Source organism: Orbilia oligospora, assembly GCF_000225545.1.
Source record: "Orbilia oligospora ATCC 24927 unplaced genomic scaffold scaffold00110, whole genome shotgun sequence".
Lineage (NCBI taxonomy): Eukaryota > Fungi > Ascomycota > Orbiliomycetes > Orbiliales > Orbiliaceae > Orbilia > Orbilia oligospora.
Genome location: NW_011645667.1, coordinates 993,957 through 1,021,366, shown reverse-complemented (window position 1 = coordinate 1,021,366; position 27,410 = coordinate 993,957). Strand labels below are relative to the sequence as shown.

The 27,410-nt window shown below is 44.6% G+C and overlaps 8 protein-coding genes across 8 annotated transcripts; 2 read left to right on the top strand and 6 right to left on the bottom strand.

The window, feature by feature from the left end:
* Window positions 1-448: 448 nt before the first annotated feature.
* On the bottom strand, window positions 449-1,403 carry AOL_s00110g291 (uncharacterized protein; the record flags this gene model as incomplete). The annotated part of the gene is made up of 2 exons (XM_011126981.1): window positions 449-1,171; window positions 1,239-1,403. 2 exons carry the CDS (start codon window positions 1,401-1,403, stop codon window positions 449-451), a joined length of 888 nt encoding a protein of 295 aa, XP_011125283.1.
* Window positions 1,404-4,590: 3,187 nt separating this feature from the next.
* On the top strand, window positions 4,591-5,934 carry AOL_s00110g290 (uncharacterized protein; the record flags this gene model as incomplete). The annotated part of the gene is made up of 4 exons (XM_011126980.1): window positions 4,591-4,714; window positions 4,848-5,005; window positions 5,083-5,676; window positions 5,758-5,934. The coding sequence occupies 4 exons, from the start codon at window positions 4,591-4,593 to the stop codon at window positions 5,932-5,934; spliced, it is 1,053 nt and encodes a 350-aa protein (XP_011125282.1).
* Window positions 5,935-6,908: 974 nt separating this feature from the next.
* On the bottom strand, window positions 6,909-7,940 carry AOL_s00110g289 (uncharacterized protein; the record flags this gene model as incomplete). The annotated part of the gene is made up of 1 exon (XM_011126979.1): window positions 6,909-7,940. One exon carries the CDS (start codon window positions 7,938-7,940, stop codon window positions 6,909-6,911), a length of 1,032 nt encoding a protein of 343 aa, XP_011125281.1.
* Window positions 7,941-9,150: 1,210 nt separating this feature from the next.
* AOL_s00110g288 (uncharacterized protein) lies at window positions 9,151-9,867 on the bottom strand (the record flags this gene model as incomplete). Its single annotated transcript, XM_011126978.1, has 3 exons — window positions 9,151-9,558; window positions 9,624-9,782; window positions 9,856-9,867. The coding sequence occupies 3 exons, from the start codon at window positions 9,865-9,867 to the stop codon at window positions 9,151-9,153; spliced, it is 579 nt and encodes a 192-aa protein (XP_011125280.1).
* A 5,417-nt stretch (window positions 9,868-15,284) lies between these two features.
* AOL_s00110g287 (uncharacterized protein) lies at window positions 15,285-16,035 on the bottom strand (the record flags this gene model as incomplete). The annotated part of the gene is made up of 3 exons (XM_011126977.1): window positions 15,285-15,647; window positions 15,708-15,872; window positions 15,940-16,035. 3 exons carry the CDS (start codon window positions 16,033-16,035, stop codon window positions 15,285-15,287), a joined length of 624 nt encoding a protein of 207 aa, XP_011125279.1.
* A 6,750-nt stretch (window positions 16,036-22,785) lies between these two features.
* AOL_s00110g286 (uncharacterized protein) lies at window positions 22,786-23,445 on the top strand (the record flags this gene model as incomplete). Its single annotated transcript, XM_011126976.1, has 1 exon — window positions 22,786-23,445. One exon carries the CDS (start codon window positions 22,786-22,788, stop codon window positions 23,443-23,445), a length of 660 nt encoding a protein of 219 aa, XP_011125278.1.
* A 415-nt stretch (window positions 23,446-23,860) lies between these two features.
* AOL_s00110g285 (uncharacterized protein) lies at window positions 23,861-24,190 on the bottom strand (the record flags this gene model as incomplete). The annotated part of the gene is made up of 1 exon (XM_011126975.1): window positions 23,861-24,190. One exon carries the CDS (start codon window positions 24,188-24,190, stop codon window positions 23,861-23,863), a length of 330 nt encoding a protein of 109 aa, XP_011125277.1.
* A 1,735-nt stretch (window positions 24,191-25,925) lies between these two features.
* On the bottom strand, window positions 25,926-27,314 carry AOL_s00110g284 (uncharacterized protein; the record flags this gene model as incomplete). The annotated part of the gene is made up of 5 exons (XM_011126974.1): window positions 25,926-25,985; window positions 26,058-26,755; window positions 26,820-26,939; window positions 26,998-27,053; window positions 27,205-27,314. 5 exons carry the CDS (start codon window positions 27,312-27,314, stop codon window positions 25,926-25,928), a joined length of 1,044 nt encoding a protein of 347 aa, XP_011125276.1.
* Window positions 27,315-27,410: the final 96 nt, after the last annotated feature.

The window sequence follows — 27,410 nt, the reverse complement described above, 5'->3', positions numbered from 1 at the left end:
TTCGATGGAGGCTATATGGTTTGATGATGCTGGTAGATGGATCAAGATCTAGATGAAGTGTAGTGAAAAATAAAAAAAGGAAGTGGAGATGATAGGTGGTGGAGTTTATATTTAACCCTCAGCAAGTAGGGATCAATCTAATAGTTTGGCCGATCAGTTTAGTTATCGAGTTAAGTTGAAATAATTTGTTTGAATCCGTATGGAAGAATATACGACACTTCATACCAAACTTCGTGAATTCGATTGTTGTCAACGGAACTCGATTATATCATAAGAACCTTTAACATACATAATATTGATCTCAATTTAGTCTAACTTAATATTTCATCGGGTGATATCTTTTAATTCATGTACATAAAAGGACTATTTACACGCCGGATTCATCTAGGAAGTCGATATGATATTGGCGATAATCGACGGGAGATACATATTCACCTCGAGGATTACACTATGGGATTCCAAAGAAAGCCAGCAACCTGCTTTCCCAGAACGGAGTCAAATGGTCGACTCCAGCGATCAGATATCCAACAAGCTTATTCCCAGTACCATAGATACTTTCCGTATACCCCTGCCCCGGCTGATTGGTATTCGTGGCTGTCAAACTAAGTCCGAGTACATTACTCCACTGCTTCAGCTGCTCCTGGTAATTCTGAGGATTGATAATAGTATCTAAACCACCGTTCGTAATCTGAAGTCGTGGACGGCGGCCAGTATATCCTCCAGGATAAGCATTCCTCGCAAAATCACCCCACTCTTGTGGAGTCTTGATGATACCCCCGCTTGCACATGTATTATTAGTCGTAGGTTGGAACTGCGTAGAAGCTCCAGCTCCGGCAAAACATCCAGCAGGGGTGCCACCGTATGCCGCACCGGCTTCGAAGAGATCTGGATAAGTAGCCGCAAGATTATTTACCATAATTCCGCCGGAGGACCATCCGAAAACATAGACTCGATTTGGATCCCCGTTGTAAGTTGAAAGAGCATATTGAACCTGTTGGGCAAGACTTTGGGTGTCTCCTCCCCCATTGCGAGTAAGACTTTGAGGACTGTGGTTGTCCCAACAGTAGCCATTGCTGGAGGGGAAGATTAGAATGTAGCCGTATCGGTTGGCCCAATAGGGGAGACTGGTTACACCGTAGAATTGTTGGCCACTGCCTCCGCATTGGTGAAGCTTTGAACGTGTGATTTGTTAGTGCATGTAGACATTTAATCAAACTCAAATGATACATGATACTCACACCAAGGATAATAGCAGGCTTAGCTGGTAATGTATCCGGGACGTAAATGTTCATTTGGATTCCTGCGGGGTTTGAGCCCCATCCGGTAACGGTAGTCAGGGATGCTCCATGAGCAGTTGCACTGAGGCCAACTATGATACTGCCGACCAGAGTAGATAGTTGCATTTTAAATTTTAGATATATATAGTAGGCAATTCTTCAAATCAAAGCGTACGCCTTCAAGTGAATGTCTTGGTGGGTAAAGTAACTAATAAGGGCAGAAACTTGTTCAAAGTATCCTGTTTCTTCAAGATATCTTCTACTCCAAACTCAATATTAAAGGCGGAGATTTCGACATCTTTATAGACATTTGTTTCTTAGTTTTGCCCTCCCATAAGTTTACTCTCAGTATACGGTCAATATCACCTCATTAATTTATAGCAAATCATCCTATTCGCTCTATACCAAGCTATATATCTACAGTCAAGAACCTCTCATTTGCATATATATGCAAGTTTTGACACTACGAAACATTAATAATTATTATCAAAGCAGCTTTTATGATGTTTACTAAACCATATTGGCCCCACAAGTTTCGGGTTTTATACAAAGCCATATCCGAAAGGGTGGGGACAGACTGCGGGGAAGAATCACGTCTTTTTGTTTATAGAACATGGCTATATGGTATGTCTATAGTCGCTATTGGTTCGCTATTCGGAAGGTGGCTAAATTGTCAGCGATCGATCGCGGTCCGCGAAGGTAGCGGAACATGCATGTGCGGTTGACTTGATCCCCTGACTAACTAAAGTTATTATTTAGGGCTTGGTAGAAAAGTCGTCCGTTCAGTCTAAATCGAAGGTTAGTCAGCCGAATGACTTCCTCTTCCCTGGGTTTTATTACCCTAATACTCTTGTAGAATCAAAAGCTTGACGCAATTGTCCCAAGCGACCTCCATGGATCAGTTTGCGCCATCATTATAACTTTAAATTCTCATATATCTTCAAGTGCAGGGCAATGATATCTCAACCTCTATTTTTAAATGAATTTATGGGAAACAAAATATTGATGCACAAGTAAGAGTTTCTGTACTATTCGTTGCAGTGGTAGTAGCTACGTAGACAGTCGACGGGATACTCAAGAAGTTCCCCGTTTAGGCTAAAGATTGAGGTGTATATGTCGCTCAAAAAGCAGGGTTGTCAGCGAAGGTGTAGGTGCCGAAGAACCGTGATCGTTGACATTATTTTCGGACCATTTCCGAGAACTCGAGAGGATATAACGGTAAACGGCTATAAAATAGGTTATATCCTTCGAAATATGAACTTGTAAATTTAACAATTTGATGCCTTTTATATACACATTACAACATTAGCATCTATTATAGTTTTAACCACGTAAACGCGCAGATATATTTTGCCGATACGCGATGATAATATGGTCGAAACCTGCGGCCAAAAACTTGTGATATAACATTAACCACCTGGCGGTTATATATGAGCGAGCAAAAGCTAGATCTAGGGATTTATATAACTGTTCAACACTTTGAAAGTTTCTAGCACATAACCATGATTGAATTTATGGACGAGCAAAGTCCGTTTTGGTGTTTTTAGCACCTGTCTAACACCTAGACTAGCGATAATCTATAGACAAAAATTAAGAATGAGGTTATCAAAAACACTCCGACATGATCAGACATAGCAAACAGGCACACCGCACACAGGAGGACCGATTATATTAGTAATAAGCTAGCTTATTTACCAGTTCTAGAAAAGATCAAACGGACAAGCACCAAGTCAATGCAATTATATTTATAAAGTAGCAGCAGTCCTAGCAGAAGTTCATCTCAAGGCCCGGCAGATGTAAACGTGAATGAGTTGGGTATATGAAGCTAAACACCAACGTAGTTACATCACCGTCACCCGGCCCCTGTCTTAACGTTAGTCTCTAGTGATTCCATCACAAGCTATCCCGACCACATGGTGACGAGCAATCCCCCAAGATTCTTTAGACGCTCCTATCAATCATCTACGGTGTCCATTTGGAATCAAATGACACTTTTGGGCAAAAGAAGACAACACAAAATACTTTTTGGGGTTGTAAACTAGTAAAATCAAGTCGAACGAGAGAGTTCGAATCATCAATAACTTCATGAATACACTAGATGATTCGATTTTGAAAGCTGAAATAGAGAGAAAAAAGGCAGAGGGAGACGTTAAAATTAAGAAGTGCGGATAATTTGGTGGTGTGGTTCGTTGGTTGAGAGTAGTTACAAAGGGAGCCTCGTCTTTGACGTGGGTTGCATATGAATTCAGCCATGGCCAGGGTAGTTCTATGTTGCATCGCCGTGTATGTACGCATGTTCATGTACCTGCATCACGGCACCAGTGCCACCGAAGTTTGAAAGTGGCAGTCTGACAAGTAGGCATCCCGGCCAGGAGAAACCTGGAAAGTTCAAAAACCTATCATGATATTAACCTAGCTAGTAGGTCTTGATATACATATATACGCTATGAGGGTTGTGAATCTGGGGGAGTTATCCCTAGAAATTTCGAAATGAGAGAAAAGCAGGTCTCTACTAGAACTGAAACATCGTTTATAGCCTTCGGAATGCCCTTACGAGTTTCCAGCTTAGACTTGGTAGACAAAATAAGCTCCAGCCCAGTACTTGCTCCCCGACTCCCATTCGCTTAAGTTTAAAACTAGGGTTGTTCCTTTAACCGCGGAAACAGACACTTGGCACTCTCGATCCTGGGGAACTGATATTAACTTCCTGATGTTACAGTGAGAATCCGGGATTTCTATCGGACCGACCACCCATTTCTATGGTTGGTATTGCAGCTTATCAGAGCCTGAGTAATACTATACTGTTTAGGGGTGCCCGCCCCTGCTGAAAATACCAAGGGCGTATAGAAAACCACGCGTTGACGGCCGAAAGCGAGATTTCGAATATGCATGCCATGGTATGCTAGCCAGCGAACTAAAACCGAAGGATTTGATACACCATATTAATATTCTCGTATCAAGAACCTCAAACAGCATATTAAATTGTAGGCAGTCTACGCACTTTAAGCACGGATAAAAATCGCGCATCTCCGCTTAAGCGCTTCCGTACGTGAGACATTACGACGCAATGCTGCAGCCTGAGGCTTTCATTCATCTTGCTTCAACCTAGTAAATCTAAACAGTATTATCAGTCTATACACGTACACACTATAGAGAATTTCACAACATTTGGCGGGAAGACATCCATCCGCGCAGCCTAGATGATTAGAATAAATGACTATAAATACAGGTCTTTGCTGGTGAAACTTCAAGTCATTTAGTATCCTCAAGGCGTCCCCCTAAAACTTAAAACATTTTAGATTGTGTTTGAAAGATGAAGTTCTCGTTGATTTCCCTGGCGGCATTAGCTACTCCCACCCTCGCAAAGGTTTTCTACGCTGGTGTTGCTGAGAGTGGTGGCGAGTTTGGTGTCTGGACGGATAATGGCGTTGGCCGTGGTATGTATCCCTAGGCTCCTAGCGTTATTGTTCTTTGCCTCGAAACCAGTATCGTTCTCGTGTTTCGTTTCGATTGTTCCACAAAGCCTAAAGATAGACACCTATCTGATAGCTGATTTTTGTGTCATATAAGGCCTGCCTGGGAGATTTGGATCCGACTACGCTTTCATCAACAAGACCGCCATAGATGTCATGATAAAAGATGACAAGATCAATCTCTTTCGTATCGCTTTTCTATTAGAGCGTATGTGCCCACCTTCAATTGGCCTCGGAGAAGTCTTCAATGAGACGGTAAATATATATTTATTCTCCATGACAGTCTAGAAATGATTGCGGCTACATACTGACACGCCTTCTTTTAAATTCAGTACTTCGACCTCTTTTACGACGCTGTTCAATATGTCACGGTTCGGAAGAGACGATATGTTATCCTTGATCCCCATAACTATATGCGTTACAATGACCCCTTTGCGCAACCTTACTCAGGCAGCATAATTGGCGATGCCAGTGACCCAAACTCCGCCACTACTCAAGACTTCAAGATCTTCTTCACCGAACTCGCGAAGCGCTTTCGCCACAATACCCGTGTCATCTTTGGTATTATGAACGAGCCCCATGACATGCCCACTTCATTGGTCCTCAAGAATAACCAAGCTGCCATCGATGGCATCCGTTCTACTGGTGCCAAGCAGATGATTTTGGCTCCTGCTAACGCTTGGTCTGGTGGCCACGCCTTCACCACTGGAAACGGCAATGAACCGTCATCTGATTACCTTCATTTGATGAGAGATCCACTCAATAACACTGCTATCGAAATCCATGAGTATCTTGACGACAACTATAGCGGAAGCGGAGCCAATTGTACCCAGCCCGTCACCCGCCTCGATGGTGTTACTAACTGGCTTAAGCAACACGGAATGAAAGCTATGATCACCGAGTTCGGCGGCGGTGTTAATCCAGGCGTAAGTGCTTAATGATTGGGAAATCTTCCACTTAACCGTACCCGAAGACCTTTTCCTTATACTGATAGATATCTATAACAGTGCGCCCAGGCTCTTAAAGACTATATCAATTATCTCGAGGACAAGGAGGTTTGGATTGGATGGACTGCATGGGCTGCTGGCCCACTTTGGGGACATTGGTCTCCTTGCTGTCAAAGCGGTCAGACTTTAGGTAGTTTTGAACCTGGGAGTCGAGCTGGAGATGGTGGCCCAGGGTAAGTACCTAGCTTTGGCTTCAGTCTCGAGACTCGGTGATCGGACTTAAGCCAGCACAGCTTAATAATCCAACGTCTGCAACACAAAACTAGCGAATCTGTTCAAGATTCAACGGCTATAGTCCTTTCGCCAGGCCTTCAACCGCCGAGCTTCCTATAGACCGAAGATGTTTGTGCCTAACGAACCGAAAGAAGGTTTCGTTGGCAACAACTAGGATTCGATCCGATTTAAAACTACACCAGCAAGCGGGTGTCGGGAGCTCCTACGGGGCACTATTTCGAGTTCACGTCAAACGTGGTCACTCGGTTCTTCGTTTTTCTTTCTTTCTTTCTTTCTTTCTTTCTTTCTTTCTTTCTTTCTTTCTTTCTTTCTTTCTTTCTTTCTTTCTTTCTTTCTTCTCTTCCGAAGATCGAAAAGTGGGAGAGATTTATGCTAATGTCAGTTTCTGTGTAGATTGTATGATCTCCTTTGGGTTCCTGTCATCCGCCCCCTTGTTCCCAAGAACTTGGGGACCCACGGAATATCCAGCGTCAATGGAACAACGGATTAGTATATACTCAACGCAGCCGACGCTAGATCCAACGCGGGCTGAACAGACCGCTGACCAGTCCGCAAAATGGAGAGGAGGGGATGGGTCTAGACCAATTTCATTTCTCTTCGATTTCAAGCTTCATTTCAAACTTTGTACAGCTGTGAGAATAAAATTAACACTACCTAAATACATTTCGCCATGTGCATGCCAACCAAAGCTAGAAAGCAGTACTATTTCAAGTGCAACAAACCCAACACGAACAAATAAACATCAGCCCGGATGCTAACATAAACATTATATAATCTCACAGATTATGCCATAGTAATAACTTTTCATCCCATTATGCTTCGTTAACGTTCTTGACACTCCAGTTCTCCTTAGCGCCGGCGGAAAGTGGTCCTCAGAACTTTGGAGTCTCCCTGAGCTACCTTGGAGGACATGTGTACTACTGGCGCCCCTTTGACCACCCACCTGCACCAGCTTCAGCAAGCGCAATCCCCCCAGTATTGTCCGGAAGATCTTGTATCCCACCAATATGGCTATCATTGTTTTGGTGTTGCTTGTAAGGGCCGGACAGATCCCCAAAGCCTCCATTCTGCTGTCTACTCCTTTTCCGCTTCCAGGAGAATAGAAAGTACCCTGCCACCGCAAGGACTATCACCACGCTAACAGTGACACCGACTGCAATGGCAATAGTTCCGGTACGTCCTTCATCAGGAGTCTCACCTCCACCAGTTTCGGATGGCATTGCGTCGGTTCCCGTCCTCGAGCTAGTACCAGCACCAGAGCTAGTTTGCCTAGGGCCCGTCTCTGTGGCAATAGTGACCAAACCACTACGGATATACGGTTCGAGATCGCCCAGGAACTCTTCTGGTAAATCTGTTGCAACTGGCTGAGCGTCGAGAGGGAACTGGGAAAAGTCCGATGCTTGATATTTGACTCTAATGGGGAAATGTACAGCCGAATGACCCTTTCGTAGGTCGGTGGTATGTACCTCACCGTTCAGCTCTCGAAACTCAACAACGATCCCAGTTGGAAGAGGTTGGTAGCACATTGCCTTGGTGTAGTCGTTGTCGGTGAACAGAGATTGGGCTAATGTCTTAGGTATAAAGTTTAAGGATCCTTCTTCTGGAAGGAGTGTGTAACCCTCCATGCAACAATATGCATACATGGTCCGACTGACATACATCAGTGAACCCGTTGTATAGCTTAAGGGGCATATCCCAGGACTATAGAATGTTTGTGTTCCCCTTCCTCCCACATGAACGATACTATAATTTTCGGGCCAACATTCCTTTAAGGCAGAAGTAACGCCCGGTGGTGGGCCATTTGCCTGTACTGCGTCTGGTGTAAAAGTCCCAAAAACTCCATACCAATACTGGGTTGAACAGGTTTTCGGTGGGATAAATTGTGTTGTGAGAGGGTATGATGTGGTGGGGGTTGGTCTCGAGCTACTGGTTGTTGTTCTGCCGGCCATGTCCTTTGTCGCGATACTCTATATAATTCTAGAATAAAAGTATTCTTGCGTGCACCGTGGTTTGAAAGACAACTGCAAAAAAGTGTGTTAATTTTTTGACAGATGTTGAAGGGAAGCATCCTCCTTTTGAAGCTGCTACTATAAAATTTCAGGAGTTTTCTAACGTTATGGTCGCAAAGTCATGATGATCCGCATCCTGGTTAGCCTCGGGCTGCAGCCAATTGGGAGACTTGATCGCTTTCGGTTGACCAGGGCATCCCAGGCCGTTACTTGTCATGAAACTTGGCCTGAGCCGCTATAAAGATTCACAACAGCGAAGGCGAGCCTGCTTTGTGAAAGGATCTTAAATCCCTTGGATGTAGACGTCTAGACATAGAAATTTCAAAATTAATCTCGCTCCTCTCTAAATCGGGGAAAGTATCTTCTACAGGCGTTGAAGAAAATTAAACTTGTCAACTTAAGAAACCCTAGTTCATTCTTGTTACCAAAATGGAAAAATCTTGAAAACAACTCAATAACGTTATAATCAGATTCGAGGGAGCCGGAGTTTCATTTGAGACCCACACGATATCCTGCGTCATGAAAATTCCATAAGTATCCTCGTAAGCAAGTGGGGTTTTTGAATGACCATATCATATAGATTTTTGACTAAATAGAATATGACATGATGCGTGACAACGCGATATGAGATCCTCGCTGCCAGTGGTTGTTGTATTTTTTGCGTTGGTATTTGTGTTTTAGGTACCACTACAAATGAGGTTATTTCGAGATCAATTCTGAACTATACGATCATATGACCTTTGAGTATTAGATATATAGTCAAGTGGATTTGGTATTGCAATAAATAAAACAAATTTTGTATATAAGCTAATTTCAACGTCAAAGGAACTTTGTAAAGGTGTTTTAGAATACAAGAGCCTTCCTGAGGCCAACGTAAGAAATAGAAAAATATCCAATAAAACAATAAAACCGCTAGCAAAACAATGAACTAAAAGAAAAACCGGATTTTAAAAAAAAAGAGATTGGGGGAAATTTAGAATAGATAAAAGACCATGAATATAATTTGAAACTTCAAGACGCTGCAATGCAGGACCGCTAATGTTGAAAGGCTGGTATATATAGACGCTAAAACTTGGCTTTTGTGTTTGACGGCCGTTAAATTCGTAAAATCCGCACTCGAACGAACCAAGTAGCCATGCCGGTCTAGTTTCTAGTAGCCGTTATAGCCGTACTGGGGTTGGCCATAGGGATGACCATTTGGTTGGCTGTATGACGCTTGGTGGTAGCTTTCCTGTACATAGCCTGCATCTGGATATTGGTTGTGTTGACTGTACCCCTCACAATAACCCTCAAAATGTTGATGAACAGAAGGACCGGCTTGATAGTTGTATCCCTCCTGGTATCCAGCCTCTTCTTCGTCAAAGGGATCATAATCTGGAGAGTTCGAATCCCCTTCAGTGAAATCGTCGCCTTGCGATCCACCCGAAGATCCTCCTCCACTGCCGGAGCCTTTCTTTTGCCTTGGCAAGTGCTTTTTACTCGTCCGGGCAGAGCATGGTAAGTCCTTCCTCACACATCGCGCACAGCGCACCGGGTCAATTTCAGTTTGTAAGACACACTGCATGAATGGGTTAGAATTCTCTCTTCTCATGTTAAATAACCAGCGTCTTTGATGGAGTGTACCTTTTGGCGGGCATCACGGCAATAAGAACATTTGTAGAAGTCTAAAATTCTACCCTGCCTCTCCCCTTCGGTGGGCTCGGCGAGCGTGCAAGTGTATTTGTACCTCTTGCAACGTTCACAGGTGGCAGCCGCAACGGGATCATAAAGATCACGAACGCACTATAATTTTCGGCCTTTGGTTAGATTTTCATAGTTGAAGATGAGATAGTTATATATAGCAAAACCCATATACGAGTAATTTCATTGCATTGGGAAAACTCACGCCTTGGCGGTCGTGACGGCAGCGCCAACACGTTGTGTTGTTTCTTGGAGGCATTATAATAACCTTGAGGGGCGAATCTCGAGATGACTTTGGAAATAAAAGATGAACGAAGATTGGAGGGGAGAGAATGTGAATATGAAGTGTAGGCCTTAGAGCTTAAGAGGTAATTGTTCTTTGTTGTTCTTCTTGGTTCTTGCTGATATCTCCATTTTATCGTGATGCTAAATCGTCCCTTATATACGGAACTTAGCGCGCTGCGGAATTGAGGTCTATATGAGCGAGGATTGAGCCCGCAGCATTCAGACATTGTGAGGATAGACTAATCAAGCGATTTACGCTGATTAGGAATGCGGCTGCCAGCTTTCCGAAGCTACGAAAAAGGTTTGGAGTGGACGGGCTGGTACCCTTCGTGACATAGTGCGGGAACAGTCCCCGCCAAACAGGTATTCGGTTTGTTCAGGAAACATCTACGTCTGCCACCACAAGCTGAGCGGGGAGCTGCACTAGCCGGATGAGTAACCCAGCACATCAGGTACACCAGGAACTTTCATCATGTTGTGGGTCCCGGATCCCCTTCACAGAGGAGGTTGACCACCTCATGCTAGCTTCTCCTGTAAGCGAAAACCAATGGTCGGTTGAAAGTTGGTCGGTCCTAAATGCCCTCCAACAGGGTGGCGCTTTCTGGTATGATCGAGCTAGCTCAAAGCTCCACACTTCCGACACTGAAAAAGGAAAGAGCCATAATGCGATCGCGAAAGCTCAAAAATGTGAGCCGTGTAAAGCGGAGTCCGCAGTCGAAACATGGGAAACTTGATGCTAAACTGGCGCAATATTCGGAAAAATATGGTAGGTTTCCCTGCAAGGAAGTTTGACATGGGTGAGGCTGACCACTTACATAACGAAACTTGTACCGCGCCGCCTTATCAGGGGCCGTAGGGCAGCCACTATGCCACAAGTGGCTTGAAGCTAGTCAATCACAGCCGCATGCAGCAATTACCAGTCAACGGCCGGCCATGGGTTGGATGTCACACAGATTTGCGGGTTGAGGGTGCCGCACTTACTTGTTTCCTCGCTGGATTCCAATAAGTCTGGTTCGTCAAAAGTTTCCCACATCGATTCACCAATTGGTTTCTTTTATACATGAGTAATAACAAACTTTCGACCTCAATATCAAATTTATTCATGGAAAACTTTTCAGCCACACATGCACATGGAGCGCTAGGGTGACTAGTGCTTCGATGCTGTGTGGCGTCCATTTATCTTTGACTGGTATCAGCCTTAGCCCAAGTCTCTAACAAGATCCTAGAACCTTGACCATGTATGCCGCATCGCAAACCGGAACCGGTGGGGTCATGTACATGTGTATACCGCCAGCGCCTCCCGAATTAGCTTGACGTTTGATCCTGTCTATCATTTGAGGCTTTACTTTCATATGTCGGCTGCTGGAAAAGATTTCCTGCAAGGTCTTGACTTGTTTCAAGAAGTCAACGGAGACTTACAGAACCTTAGATGATTGGTCTTAGGTGCTTAAACTTGCCGTCTGTTCCTGTATACGTTCCTGCATAGTCGATCATCTACGTTTAAGGCTTAAATTATTCTTGACTAAAAGCCGCACAACGGGGACAAGGGTCAGTAGTATAACAGCCATCTACTATTCGCCGTTGAATCATGCATCGCCAACAAAGCAATGGCGATATTCAGTAGTTCAATATAATCCGATGTGATGTGATCCAATTGAATTTCAATTCAGCCTACAAGTTCGTCTGCACATCTAGAATTGTACATACAGCCGAACATAGGAGCCTTCGCTTCGGTTGCATGAACACTTCGAAAGAATTCCGAAGCGCATATGCGCATGAGGTATATTAGTCTATGAGCTCAAGAGAATAAGCGAACCAAGTCATTATCACCAGATCTTTGACCCATAACCTGCATCATATCCTATGTGCTCGAGACCAAGATTACACATCTAATGTGGGTTATATGTATGCTTGTACTTACTGGCAGCTGGGATATGAATGGTCAGCTGAAAACGGATGTGCAATGCCTGTCTCTGGAGTGTAACTTCAACCAGTGTTCTTGTTCAGTTATTGGACCTGGTGTAACCGTCCGGACATTACAAATAATGAAACTTCAAGTCTAGACTTCATTAAATCACAACAGGACTGCCTGGTACCGATGCGAGATGCTTCACTACCGAGAATAGGAAAGATATACCCGGGACTAATTGACAGGGTATTACCGAATCATAGCCGTGTCGCACCGAGGGTGACTCCAAACGAGCTCAGATTGATGCGTTCTAACAACCAAAGCCCGCATAAAGAGCTGATAGAAATGGTCATATGGGTAACTAATGTAACTTGGAAGCGAGCCCGTAGTGAAATCATATCAGGTGGGGCACACGAGTGGGTACTCAGCTAATTCTAGATCATATTCCGAGAGTCAACTTCAAGAAGGTTCGATATTGTGGTGAAATCAAAACATTGGGGCTGTTCCATTGCATTCTTACTAAGGGGGTTTCTACAAGCAGGATTTCAGTCACCATAGCCTCGATACGTGCCCAAATGCAACCGAATTAAAACTTGTAAATTAATCAATATATGGAGTCGTGCATAGCCTGAAAGACTAGCGAAGCGAAAGAATTCTCGGAGAGGAAACTATGGCCGGGAATTAAAGCCGGAAGAAGTGTAGCCCTTCCCAGACAGCGGAATAATTGCTTTATTCGTCGCGCGATCATGGCTTGAATCAAGCTCGGGAGCGGATCAGCTAGTAACCTTTCAAAAAGTATTGTTGCACGAATGCACGAATGCAGTTTACGGTCGAAAATAGAGTAGACTAATTCAAATAATAGGCATGATAGTAGAAGTAATAAGGTAGCTCTCAGCCCCTCGGGGAGCCTTAAGGGTCGTGGCAGCAGTATTGACGACCGTTTGCATTGTGGGGCTCTAACCTCGCGCAAAGTTGCCGAATATAATATTCGACATCGCGAAGTGAGTTTTCGGCATGCCCGTCGAGGATACGGTGCATATTCACCTTGCATTCTGTCGCGTCTGTTCCGATTTCAGCAAAACAGTCATTGGTTAACTAGGATATGCAGGACTATTGTGCTTAGTTAATGCTTGTTGGGACAAACCACACTTGACCCGAAATCTTGAAAGTAATACCTTAATTGATGTCATTTACCTTAATTTTTAGCCCAACAAATACCCGTTTTTGTGTCATTTCTTAATGGAGAATTTCGAAAACTCACAGCTGCATTTCCCGGCTATAGCTGGGCTGCATGCTGCAGCGGATTGTCTCCAGCTTGGAACGGTCGCAACCTGCAAGACGATACAGAGAGTCACGTACACGGGACAGGACTACCGGCTAAGACGGGACTTCCCCTCTGGCGTCATAATCCCTCACGAAAAGTCTATTCCGGGGGCAGTTTTGCTCTTCTTCAGGGAAAGATAGTCGGTTTCGAGCTGAATGGCGTTGTACTAGCAGGGTGGGTCTATTCCGAAGCGCGCCACCAATCATCTTTGCGAAATCCCACTTTTTTTGGAGGCTTTACGCTTGGCAACATATACCATCCCTTCTTCTACTTGGAATGCCTAAAAATCCCCACCATTCTCATGTCTGGTACTGAGGGTTGGGCTTCAGAAGCTGCGAAAATAATCCATTCTTAGAGGCTAGCCTTCGTGGCTTAGAGAATCTTTTTCCAGAACCCAGGTGGATCGTGCCCACTGATCCACCATTCGACTAGATTATCACCGCATGGACCATGAGAACACGAGCTCGAGCTCGAGCTCCAGCCCTGATGGCGGCGGCTCATACTCAGGTTCCACACGTTGCATTGAACGCGCACGATTGCGTAAAATCAATAACCTATCCTTAGAGCTATGGCTGCAAGCGCCCATCAAAAGCTCGGTGATTTCTCTAGCTTCTGAGCATTCGCTACACAATCAGCCACCCAAGCCGACAATACCCATTCTGGATACAAGAGCGAAGAGGCTGAAAATTCCACATGATCATGCATACGAGAAGTGGTTGGCAACACAATACCACGACTTTGAATTAATTGAGCTGAACAGAAGTTTTCCGGGTCAAATGAACCCCGATATCGAAGGTATTTTCGGCGACGCTCGATCTACGAATCAATGGCGAGGACAACTTTCGCCGGGGTCTTTCAGTCGGCATGGAAAATTAGTTGTGATATTAGAACTCTGATATATCTATATCTGCGTGCCTGCTTCCTTTCGATAGGTTATGCTAACCATAAGTAAACTATATATATAATAAATAATACGATAAATTGGAAATCAGTTCTGCGCTCACATCCGATTACGGGAGCCGAATAAGGTAATTTCCTTGGCTAGCTGCAAGATCCCTCGATAACCGGTAAGTTGGGCTCATTAAACGAGGAACCGTGCAGGGGGGGACGCATGGTGCCGTTCCTTATTGGCAAATACAACAGTGGATACCTATGGGTACCTCTGAAGCTGGAAAGAATGCGTGCTTGCGGAGGCTAGCCACGCTACCTCGTGAGTATCTCAGCTCGATTAGATGATTGGTTCATCGACTTAATAGCATATAACGCTGGAAAGCTTGGTAATCCTGTAGAAGGCCCCACAATGCCACGGTGTGTGTCGGTAAAACGTGGCCCGAGTGTCGCCAACAATCTCTGGATCGCACTCGGAACAAACCCTTAAAATTTTAGAAAACAAGGGGCGTGTTTCGGAGACATGCTTGGTCCTGTACAAGCTACCCTCGAAACTCCTGTGTTGGTATCGCTTCGGACCAGAAATATATCCTAATATTTACGACATGGGAGCTTAAAAGCTGTCTCGCAGCGGACATTCTAGTGTAGGTTAAGGATCTGGAATGCATATGAACTAGTGTAGCAAGGCCAGGAAGTGGCAAACTTTAGGAGCGGGAACAACAAATGGAAATGCTCAACCAGAGAGAACTAAATAATACAAAAGAATAGCAATGCCCTGCACGAAGAAAGATGTACCTTTCACCCATGGTCCGTCTACATGGGTGGTGCCACATTGGCCACCTGTGGAAATGATTCGACGCCCAGAAATTATAAAACGAGGCCAAATAATACATTGAGAAGAAAAGACGCTGACAAAGGAAAAGAACACAAAACAGAAAACGCTAGACTCGCTAGTCAAAGAATCAAAGCTAGAAGATTAAAAATGCAAGATGCAAATCCTTTTCCGTCCCAGTCGGTATTATCCCTTGTAAAATATTCCAGCAAATCCGCAGTCCAACCAACCGCTTTCTATCCATATCCAAATCACAAACTCCGAGCCAATGTATGGTGCAGGAGACCCAAGGAAAAATGAGGTTTTAACAAAAAATATGTGTGGGTACCCAGCTATTGAGGGCTCTCGGTGGCGGGAAAATCCCGTCTAATGGCGCATGAACAAAGGGCTGTCAGAATAATCTGAACTTCCGGAATCGGGTGAAAAGGGGGAGGTGTAGTTCATGTGGTACATTGGATGTGAGTAGTGATCTTGCCATTGGGCGTTTGATTCAGCTCCCCAGTCATAGACGTCTTCTTCGTAGCCGGTAGTGTATTCGTACTCAGCCGTATATTCCGCATATTCGCCGCAATCAGCAATCGAAGAATGGCAATCGCTTCCGCTGTCGTGTGTCGAGGCTCCTCTGCTGTTACGGACGCGGGAGGGTCTTGTTGGAGCTGAGCACTGGCTTCCAGCTGTTCGGGCGCATCGGTCGCATGGGTTAGGCCAGGGACCGTAAGAGAATGTACACTATTCGTTATTTTGATCAGCCTCGAGATACCAACAGTGCTAAGATTCCCCAAAGCTTACAGTCTTGTGGTCCCGACGACATTTATCACACTTCAAATCGTTGAGAACTCTTTTTTTACGCTCCATTGGTTGAACCGAGGGGTCTGTAGAGCAGTGGCTGTAGTTGTATTTCTCGCATCGGATGCAAACCATGCTCCCATCGATATCGTCAGGTTGTCTCAGACACTAAATTCATAACATATTAACCTCCATTCAGAATTAACTTTCGACTTTTTTTAATGTGCCAAGTTACCTTCTGCTTATCTCTCCTACAATTGTTACAAATGAGGGTATCCCGTCTTCCACGCATATCGGGCCTGGATCCAGACGCTTGAGAGTATGAAGACATATAGAATATTTGGAAGATGAAATGTAGAAACTGAAGGTCTGTGAAGGTCTGGTATCGAAAACTCGGTATATAACTGAGCTATTTAAATGCGGCTTTGGTGTGGATGGTGGTGGCTTAATACTGGAGTTATGCTCGCGTATCGGGATATCTTATTGAATTAGAAGGCTCGCTTGTTGAAGATGGTTGTGATGATGTTGAAATTAATTGAAACCGAGATAGCGGGATGGATACTTATAAAGATTATTTTTCGCCTCATGGTTCGCACACAGGACCTATCCGGCCCGCATTTCTGGGATTTAGCTTCCGTCGAAGCTGTCAAGCTGGCGTATAGCGCCCAACGTTGAACGGGGTCGTGGTTCCTGCATACTTTGAAGGTGACTGGCTCGCTTGTCAACCTGTTTGACTAGCATAAGGCGAACTACAGCAAGTCACAACCTAAAGTTCTGAAAAGTAGCCTCGACACTACCCGAATCTCTCCCGCATTTTAGAGCCACAATTCAGGTCGCACCATGAATGAGCCCGGTGTAAAAGACCAAGGGTTCAATACTCGTAAATTCCCCGATTGCGACGCATGTCTTATAGCCTTGCAGAATGTGATAAGTCCCAATAACGTGGGTTAGAAAAATTTTCTGGAACCGGGCATGCTACTAGCTCTGTGCGCGTCATAAGTAACTTCCTAATAATCCTAGGCTTCAGGTTCAGAGTATCGGTGTAGAGGGGGTTTTCTGACCTGGTGGTAGGCTGAGCTACCTTGTTGTGCAGATACCAGTGCATCCGGGCCTTGGCTCGATTTGGTCTTGATCCGACCCCACGAACACTCCTCGACAATTTCGTGCACGAGCAAGGCTGTCCCTGCAACGCTCAGCCCTAGACATATGGAAGGGTATCGGGAAAGGTTTCAAACATTACGTTAGGTCAAAAAGTCTCAGCTTCAATTTGCCAGATCGTCGACGACAATCTCCAACCTCGATGACTGGGGACCTTTCATTTCTTGTGGTATGCAGATCCGAACCATATACCAATACCTACTGGGTTGGTTTGTCATTCAGGCTTTAGTCACCACCAGACTGGCCTTATCGGATGGGTCAAACCAGAATTTTGGTCCAAGCCTCTTGGTAGAAATGCCGCAGACCGTAAAAATCAACCGAACACGCTTTCATGGCAGGAAAGACTAACCGATAAGACTTGTTCTTTGCATAGTTGGCGCACTAATAATCCGCTTTTAGTCAATCAGAGCCCTGGATCACCAATCAGTCCTGCAATGTTCGGTTGGTTTCGGACTTGCGTTCCCTGTTCTGGGAAATTTACCGAGTTTTAGTGCTGGTGTCAACAGCAAGGGTGGGACGAGCAAGCAGCAAGCGCTGCATTTCTGCAGCAGCTCAGCTAAGGAGTTCAAATACTCAGCTCACCCAGTGAATTTATCCTGCGCCAGTAATGTCGGCATTGTTGATCACGCTATTGATTGTGCTAGTTCGACGCTAAACCTTGGATCTGATTGACCTTTCCAGTCTGTTTCCTAACGTCTACTAGGACGCTATAGGCAGTACATATGGCCTGATAATTTAGGCTGGAATGGCTTTGACTCGTGTCGGGGCTTGCAGTATGTAGGACGGAGGAACTTCCGAACGCGAGCTTCGAAACTAGAATAGAAACCGCAGCTGCTTGTTATACAGAATGCTGAGCTTGGTGTTTTTTGTAACTGAAATGAGATAATATCGCTATCATGTTAGGGATATCTAATATGTATGTTTGATGTCATATGGCTCAGATTTCAGCTGCGGAAGATTGTTCCGGCGGGTGTTTGAGGCAACTCAAACGGCGACCGGGTATGGTCTTATTGGCCGTACTACCGAGCCACACTAGCGGCTCTTGTGAGGCTAATATGTGGCACATCAGATTGGGTGCCACATCTGCCGCCACGGTGAGGCGCATGCATGCATGCATAAAAATGCAAAATGCCTTCCAAGGCGGAAACACTCGAAAATAGTATGTTTGAAGCTCTTTACATATGTGGTATGCAAGCTGTCGCGGTTCGGATCTCTCTTATCTAATCATTTCTGCAGAATATTGGGAATCAGGCGAGTTTTCGGCGAAAATTACTACTCTTGTTGTGCGGGAGATCATCCACGACCAAGGTCATCCAATAGTCAATCAACCCGCAATGCGATCCCTGAGTTCAATGCCAGGCTGCCCTATAGTCGTACATTATGTGCCTTACAGTTAACCAGCTGCATACTGTGGTGGGGCCAGGCCTAAAGAAAGTGGATAACAGGTCAGTAGGTACATCATGCATTAAGCTTGGACTTTTATGTGGAGTTGAACTTTGTGTTGTCCCACCGGATTGATGTTGGAGCAACGCAAAAAAAGCAACAGTCCTAATTTGGCAAGTCACACATTGATCTTCTGGCCAATCATGTTGGTGGATAGGACAAGCTGGGCTTTGAGGATCCTAGTTAGGATCCTTAATTGTGGGCTATTATTCTGGAGTTGGGCCTCGCCCCTGGATTACCGGGTCTAGGAAGCCGTAAATTAGGTTGGCGGCATCGATCCACCGGCGTGTTCGACTTGGTGCACGTAGGCGGTTCGCCTGGCACCGTGCTAATCTCGACGCCGCGAGATTACATGTACATGGATGCGCATGTACATATGTACGCCCCATCAGACATCAGCTATCCCGCCTAGTATAGGCCTATACAGGATCCATACCTTCATAACCAATCTTAAGGCATCAAAGATGCTAGATTGTGTTAAATAATGTCGGGTATATTGCCGGTTTCGCTGATTTACACCAACCAGAGGCCGGACTTTGGAGTGGCTTCATTCGGATGAGTTATGTAGATTAGGCCCATGCATAAATGGCGTGATATCATTGAAAGCTTTATATCCCTCAACCTTGGCCTATAAAGTAGGAATCAGGAAAATAATATATGCGTACTACGAACGTTAACCTGTCATATTGTCTCGGAAATCTGAGATTATAATTTGCCTCCCTAGTTGTTGTATTGATAATTAGGGAGGAGGTATGAACCTAGCCTGTACCCATTACGACAGAACCGAAAGATCGATTTTAGTTATGGAGGATCAGCAGTTGACAAATGATTGGACGCACCAATATTCCAACGATTTGGTCGTTGTCTCTCCGCGCATAATGATTACAAGCGGAGGTAGCTCTCTAGTATAGACCAGTGACTTCAAGCTAGCCCAAGGGCCCTGATTAGAAGCCAAAACTCCCTGTGTGACTAGTGCCAAGGCAGAGGTGAGCATCCCAGACTAGTGTGTCTGTGTAGGAATCGAAGACAGCAGGACGTATCTCGACCTAAACTTGATGCCAAACAGTGTGTCACTCTAGTAATAATCGAATCTCCGGTCGATCAGCCGGTTGCCCCTTGAACTTCACCCCATTATCAAAATCTAGGCTACTAAATCAGCCATTTTACTGAGTACTTACGTTTAAGGTGGGGTAGTTAAGATGTACTATTGGAAATTGTTTTCATCCAATCAAACAGTGGGGGTCTTTGTGAAACGATCTAGCAGTTCGATTGAAAACACATTGAGATCCTCCAGGTTAAAAGAGTGCACCGCAGCATTCTTGGTTGGTCCCGTTCTGGGGCCTCCTAGCGTTCCATTCCTTTTTCCAATTGTTTTTTAACACCCATCAAGATCTTAAGTTCGTTCATATGGATTTGTTTATATTAATAAAGGACACCCTAAAGTCAGTAACAAGAGTCTTACCTCAGGTCATACACATAGATTCACCTACCTTTTCTGGATACTCATTCTCCATTAAGACTAAAGGAAAATATCTGAAGGGACACACCTGGAAATTATTCGCTGTATCAAGTAGATCTATTCGGCAGGCTTTACAAATAGTTTCAGCGTTGACATAAAAGCGGTATATACACTTCAAGGAATGGATCCATACGCTAAAAGCTGCCAAAGGCAAGTTCCACTAATCTTTGAGAGACCTGCGTAGGCCGCCCGTTAGAATCTAGACTCCTGATGGGATATACCTAATATTACCACCACTGGCGCCTAGTATTCAAATCCATGGCCTGATTTGTGGCTCCTCGATTTAGATCCGCGAAATTTAAAATTACGAAATTCCCTAGCGATCGATCTGTACTTGTCCCACTCGGGTACCCTAGCCTGTCCTAACACATTCTATGCATATATAGTCAATGCCACCAGTGCTAGTGCTCGATATAAACGCACTTATATGTATTCGTGCATATAACTTTAAGCTTGGAGTGCAGTACGCTTCTGATTTGTTACAAAAGATTAGAAAAAGGTCGGGAAGGACGCCATGTACCCCGATTGGAGTATGTACTTGGAATTAAACTAATGCAGGAGGATATCCTAAATTACCTGGCAACTGCAGGGGGCTATGATCATATGAGTAGCAGTCGGGGTCCACCACTGCCACTCACAGGCCGCAATTGAGCCGTGCTGCATTTGTTATGCGGACACCTGCGGTTTCGTATTGACCCCCTCCCCTCCCCTCCCCTCCAATGAAAAATAGAACCTTATACTTTGGCTGTTGAACTACTAGTTGTTTCGTCAAAGGATATACCTGGTTAGAGCCATTTTAATTTGACTAGTTTAATTCAAAGCTGCCCATTCCAAGGTCTTTAGTAGATTGGGTCGAGTTTTTTCGTCCACAATTTATTATCTTTCGTTGTATTGTAAGCGGGCAAACTTCGATTGGTCATCCGTAGCTTCTCATTAGATTGGCTCAATGGCATATCCGTATCCGTATACGAGACCGCCTACCGGGCAAAGGGTTGTTCATCCTATAAGAGTGTTCAATTTCCCCTCACATGCAGATTATGGTTTTAGTGCCCAATTTTGATAGGGAGCTTTCTATTTTTCGTATGTCTAGTCCCTGCCCACGACTCGTGGCTCTGGACATCGAAATTTCCTGATAAAATCGTTTTAATGGGAACCTCTACAAAGTGTACGCATTCATAGTGCTTTTGAGTCTGAACCATGATTTAGTCAGTATACAAATCGTCAATTGGTTCTATCTTTATTGCTAGTGAAGATGGGCGATGGAGTTAATTTTACATAACGCCCGACCAAATGCCATGGGCCAGCACACTACCAATTGACCAATTGATTTTGTTGCTGTTATTGGCGTCAGAAGAGCCAGGCGGAAGTGAACAAACCTAGTAAGCCTTACGAGAAAAGAAGCGAGCCAAGTTTGCAAATACGGGCTAGTATATTCGCCTTATAATGGGCTAAGTCCAGTTCCTTGGCCCTATTATATCTTTTAGAGGTATGACGTCTAATTAAATATTTGAACCGTCTACCAGGTCAGTATCGATTCAGCTACAGTCAGCGCGGGTCCGCGGACGAGGCATCTGCTTTGTAGAGAACTATAGATGAGGAATACCCAGCGACTCTAGTGTGCGGGAATAACATGCATGCATTAAGGAGCTCACTAAGATCGCAGTCGGGCCGGCCAAAGGTCCCACTAATATATCACATCTGGCTAGTCATTGGCTTGGCTGGTGCAAAGATATGAAATCAGAGAGAAAAAACTGAATTGCGAAAACGATTCACCATTTAAACATTCATCAATCTATAGGTCACTAAATATTTGGTGGGCAACTTATCTTCCAGGGGCTCGATACCTTCAGCTTGGTAAGGTGATTGTCTTTGCAATTTAATTGGTTGCTCAGGGCATGATAAGATAGTCAGCGCAAAGTTTCAGCAATTGGGTCCCCCGGCTCAAGCTGGAAAAAAGGCCGACAGAAGGGGGATCACACGGCGCATGGCAACATGCACATCTTCACATGTATCCGTATACGCCTTGCATACAAGTATATAATAGGAGGGATGTCGAATGCCCAATCTACCAAACCCTTTATGACACAGACTTAGAAGCTACTTATTCGTCGTATATCTCGTATAGAAATGCTACAGAAAGGAGAAAATACTTTTTTATATATGAATCTTTGCGGCTATAGTCTAGTCCGGACGTCTTCAATTTTACTACGAGCATGGGTTCTCCAGTGCTCTTCGGGCGAATTCGGTTTTTATATCCAACAACTGCAACGCAGTTACACAGATCTTCGGTCTTGTGTGACCTTTCCGAAAACATTATTTGGACTGTTGCGAAGCGCATTAATTTCAGAGAAAAGGCCTAGACCTACTGAGTGGGCGAATATACCATCTTCAAGCATGCTAGCAGCTGGGGATTCTCTGAAACGACATGTGGCTGGACAGCGTTGGGAGTAAAAACTTGCAGCATCGGTCGGCGTGGTCGGTGTATGAGATTGGCAACACTTCTCTGGTGTTGTCCTGGCTTTGTAGTATCTTGCGTCAGCCGTCGGTGGGACTAGCTTCAAATGGTTCATATTGACGGCAAAAACCCGAATCCCAAGCCTGTCTAAATACGAAGATTTTAACTTATTAGGGGCGTGAGCTGATATGGGAATGTGATGTTGATGGTACTGCAAGTTAAGTTACATTTCGCTTTCAGCACAAAATCTCGCAAACCCTAAATGCTTCTTGGGAAGATCTTACGCTTATGGATAAAAAGGCAAAGAGATGCATCATGAATCTAGATCTATTAGAGTTTTGGGTGTCGGTTCTTGACGAAATTTCTGTCAAACGTGGAATTGGTGATTCCGATATCCCTCTATTAACAAAAATCGAGTACAGGCATCATTCGAGACCGGTGGATATTTTCTTTGGACATTAGTGCGACTTGTTAGGCCCGACAATTCTCTTAAACATATCTCCGGAATGCCGCTGCTTATACTACTACTATTTGTGGCCCAAGTTTGGCCCCACGAAACGAACATTGTTCTCACGGACTCCCTTGACTCTGTCACTTGTAAACTCCCCGCCTTTCGATTTTTCCAAAACACCACCCTCGTTTTAAACGAACTAATTCCTACGGTTACCGATTTCTCCACTTGCTCATGGCACGATGACATTATCAGTGCGGCTGAGATGTGTGGGGCTGATGGCATTCCTTACCAATGCGCCATATACACCGATAATACCTGTGGGAACGGAAATATCGAACATACCAACGAAACGATACACAGCACCATCATACCTGACATTAGCAATGTTTACAAAATCGTCTTCTCGGATCCAGATGACCAATGGGTGAAGGCTTCGTGGGATGGTGATGATCGACAGCAGACTATTAGATCGTATCATTGCAATTCCAGCACGGCTTCCGAATACCGGGCGTTTATGAAAGACGGAGCTAATACAGACACTACGGGAACTACGAGTACTACGAGCACCATGGATACTACGGGTGGGGGTGTGGATAGTGGGGCTAGTGCTACAACAGAGATAGCTAATGGTGCCTCTGAAACTGCGACTGTGAGCCCTATCCCGTTACTACTTAATATGCTATCAGCTACAATTAGTTTAGAATGCCGCTAATCAGATCTTGGCGAGAAGGATACACCGAGCGAAAGCTCGTCACAAATAGAGGCACGATTGGTGGGTGCATTGGCGGGTGCAGGGTTCGTATTAATGGTTTTATATATATAATCTACAGTTCCTAGAGCTCACTTGTGCAAGCCCCAGGCTCTTGGAGTTAAGGTTACCATATTACCTCTGTAAACATTTCTGCATAGATGACAAAGTAGAGATTTTTATTAGAGTAAAAGGAAAGACAAGAAGGAGCTCCTATTTCCTAAGCTTCTAAAATTACAAGGCAACAATATTTATAGTACCTCAAGGCAGTTATATGTTAGGAACTTAGTATACATTTCGATATTTCTCCAACATTTTCTTTAGAGCCTGCTCATCCTAGATTTCACAAGGCTGGAAGTATAGCCAATTTGAAGCCCCTCTAGCAGTTGTAATAGCACCTAGCGCTGTTGTAGGTAGCGCCCAACTGATAAGCTTTCTCGTTCTTATTATTGTCCGAGTACAAAGTAATATATCCGCCTGAACAGTCGCCGCTTTGATAAACTGAGCAGCTAGTGAACTTTCCACTGCTGCCATAAAGCTTGGCAGAAACGGCGCCACTGGTGAATGGGAGACAGGTGCCTTTGCAATTCGGGTTTCCGTCCTTAACAACGAGGTTGTAACCGGTATCGTGGTAAAAGGCGTACCAGGCAGCGGATGCACTGTTAGCCAAGATGGCGACGAGGGCAATGGATGGGAGCTGGAAATGCATTTTGAAGCTTCGGGGTAGCTTTGTTAGATATCTAGATATTTTTTTAGACTAAATTTATAAAAAGTATCTATGTATAGCATCATATAACTTAAATATCTATAGACCTACTCACTTTAGGTGGGATATTATCCGATTGATCTCGAAAAGAAATTGTAATTATAGTTGGAAGCTAGTTGATTTATTGTGGGACTGTCCGCTTAACTGTAAATGTTATTGCTGTTGAACTGATATTTGGATTCGAGGATAATGGAATTTAAGAGGTTTATATACAATTTGGTGCTTGAGGATTTCTTTTGATAGCGCTTTGGTACATGTACTATATAGCAAGACGGAGAACCATACTTCAATGATTTCGAAGAAAGAACAAAGTTTTTCGTACCGATGACTCCGCTCTTCTCAGATCATCCCTGATTCTATAGATCACGATATTACTTTGCACCGGCGCCTGTAGTAGCATTCCGAGTTGAAGTTGTTGGTGTTACAAATTCCAACAATACCTTCAGGGGTCTGGAGCTCCAAGACCCCTGTAAATTTACAGGTATTATGCACAACCAGCCAAGATTAAGACACTCGTAGACAAGTGCTTACGGGGCTCGCAATTTTTTCCTTTCCACGTGTAAAGGTGAGTGTGAGTTTTTTTTTTGGAGGTTGAGAAAAATTAAATGGTCAATATGGTGGTTGCCGGAGTGAACCGAAAGCGAAAACCGTGCACTGGGTAACTGGGTAGTGCCTGTTATGCGGATGCGGATGCGGCTTCCTTCGACATTCCATCCACTAAAAAGAGGGCGTAGGAAGCCTTCAGATGTGTGTTGCTTACTGCTGGTGTTCCAATGCATAAGAGAATAAGGATGGGATCTGACACCGACTTCAATCGGCTTCTGTAGAACCCAAGGAGTTTTAATTAATCTAAAAAAGCTTGTAACCTCATACCACATGATTGTATAAACGATAAGTAATCAAGGTTACAACACTTAGGCGAGAGCCCATTCCCTAGTCAGGAACACTTATTGCTAGACCGACTATGTGGGGTTTAGAATCGATCAATCTAATTGAACTTTAGATTTCATGAATAAATTTTCGCGTACAGTATAGTGCGACTCGAAGTTTCTACATATGCCTCTAGGTGTACGAACTAATTAAGTTTTTGATCTAGCAAATGATATCAGGAGGATATGCGCCAAGGTTGGGGACATTTTGAGTAGCTTCATGAGGTCGGGTTTAAAGGTTGTGGTGCATGCGTATGTATTGGTGTGTTTACAACAGCGAAAAGTCTAGTCTAGTCATAGTTGTTTGCTTCGTATGGATGCCCTTTTGATGCCCGCATCTCCGCGCACCGAAAAAGAATTGCGAGGGTCTGAGCTTCTCAGTCGTTGTTTGGTTGATTTTTAAGCCTCAGTGGTTCTCTAGGCCGGATTACTCAACCGATAGGCCTAGGCGTCCCGTCTATAGATTTTACCTACTTTCATTAATAATATTCGGGTGAAACCGATGGCAGTCGGAAGCCGGAAGGGATGCAGTTTCGCTTTGCGATTCCAACACATGGCTAACGAGCTAAATGCATGGTCTAGCAGAGCGGGTATAATTAGGGAAATCTCGGAAGTCGGAACACTCAAAGAATGTAAGATTGCGAATAAAAAAATATATCAACGTGCTTAAATCTTGTTACATCTCGAAGAAACAGTCCGTGGAAATGAGAAGGATGTATATGACGTTGCTCTTACGAATCGCGCTCTGTTCATGATAAGTCTAGAACAACTCTACCTTGCAACTTGCCTTCTTCCATCTCCTTGAAGATCTTCTTGATTTGTCAGTACATATTTTTTCGATTCTAAAGAGCTTACGCCCAGAGGAGTTCAATGCTACCTACCTCGCCTAGTTTTTCCATTTTTTCAATCCTGACTTCAACCTTTGCTTCTCCCCTCTCCGCTGCTTGCAGGCATTCCAATGTTTCTTCTCGACTTCCTACTGCGGACCCAATAATCTGCTTCTGAGATGTAGCAATATGGCTTGCGGTCGCCCCGCTGATAGGACTATCCACTCCGTCCGGAATGCCAACGCATACCATCTTTCCACCAGGCCTTAAAAGAGCGATTCCTTGATCATAGCTCTTCTGCGATCCTGTAGTGACGAGGACTACATGTGCTCCAGCTCCACCGGAGGCTTTCTTTATGGCCTCAGCAAGTTCTTCGTCTGAGTGAGTTTTAAAGTCGAGGAACACGTCCGCCCCAAGACCTTTACAAAACGACTCCTTGCTACCGGCGTCAATGGCAATGACGTTCGCTTTGTAGCTGTTCTTCACAAACTGTACGGCGAGGTGACCGAGACCACCACCTGCACCTGGGATGGCGACCCATTGCTTTGGTTGTAAGGATGCTTTTTTGAGGGCTGACCAGACAGTCATACCACCACAGAGTAGCGGGGCGGCGGATGCTGAGGAGAGGTTCGCGGGAATCGGAGTTACGTAGTTGGCAGCTGCAAGTGTATACTGCTGAAAGGTTCCTGGCGTATAGTAGCCGCTCACTGTGACTTTAGGGCAGGACGCATCGAGAGAGGAGAGGCAGAATTCTATTGAGGAAATCAAATATGTAAGCCTACAGTACTGAGATGGGAAAGAAGCAGTCTAACCCACCACATTCCGTGCAAGCTGAGTTGAGCCATTTGATTCCAACTCGAGAGCCTATTATGGAGCTGGGAACATCTGCCCCTGCTGAAACGACTTCACCGATACCTTCGTGGCCGCCGACTTGGTCTATTTTTCTTGCGTTAATGCTTACGTCATAGATTTGAAGCCATATGCAAGGACTTACTAGGCAGTGTCGGATACGGCAGATAACTCCATGCATTTTTACAGACAGCAAGGTCACTATGGCATACTGTGGTGAGCAGTAAGAATCTTGTCAATCACGGTGTCATCGAGAAGGAAGAGGGAGTAATCATGCCTCCCGAGTGCGATCTTTGTCATTCGGATTAGAATATTTATCAATGGAAATTGTCATGTGGTACAAGTAGCTTACAGCTTGACTAAGACCTGGCCGGGCCCTGGTTCAGGGATCTCTAAGTCTAAAATTTTGATTTCGGTCGTGCCGGGGTTGGCATAAACAGCGGCCTTGTTCGTCTTTGTCATAGCTGAAGCAATAAAATGAGTTGAAATTGTGGTATATCTTTTGATAAGTTTTTGTAGTAGCGAGTATTGAGGACGACAGTTGTCTCGGTTCAGACT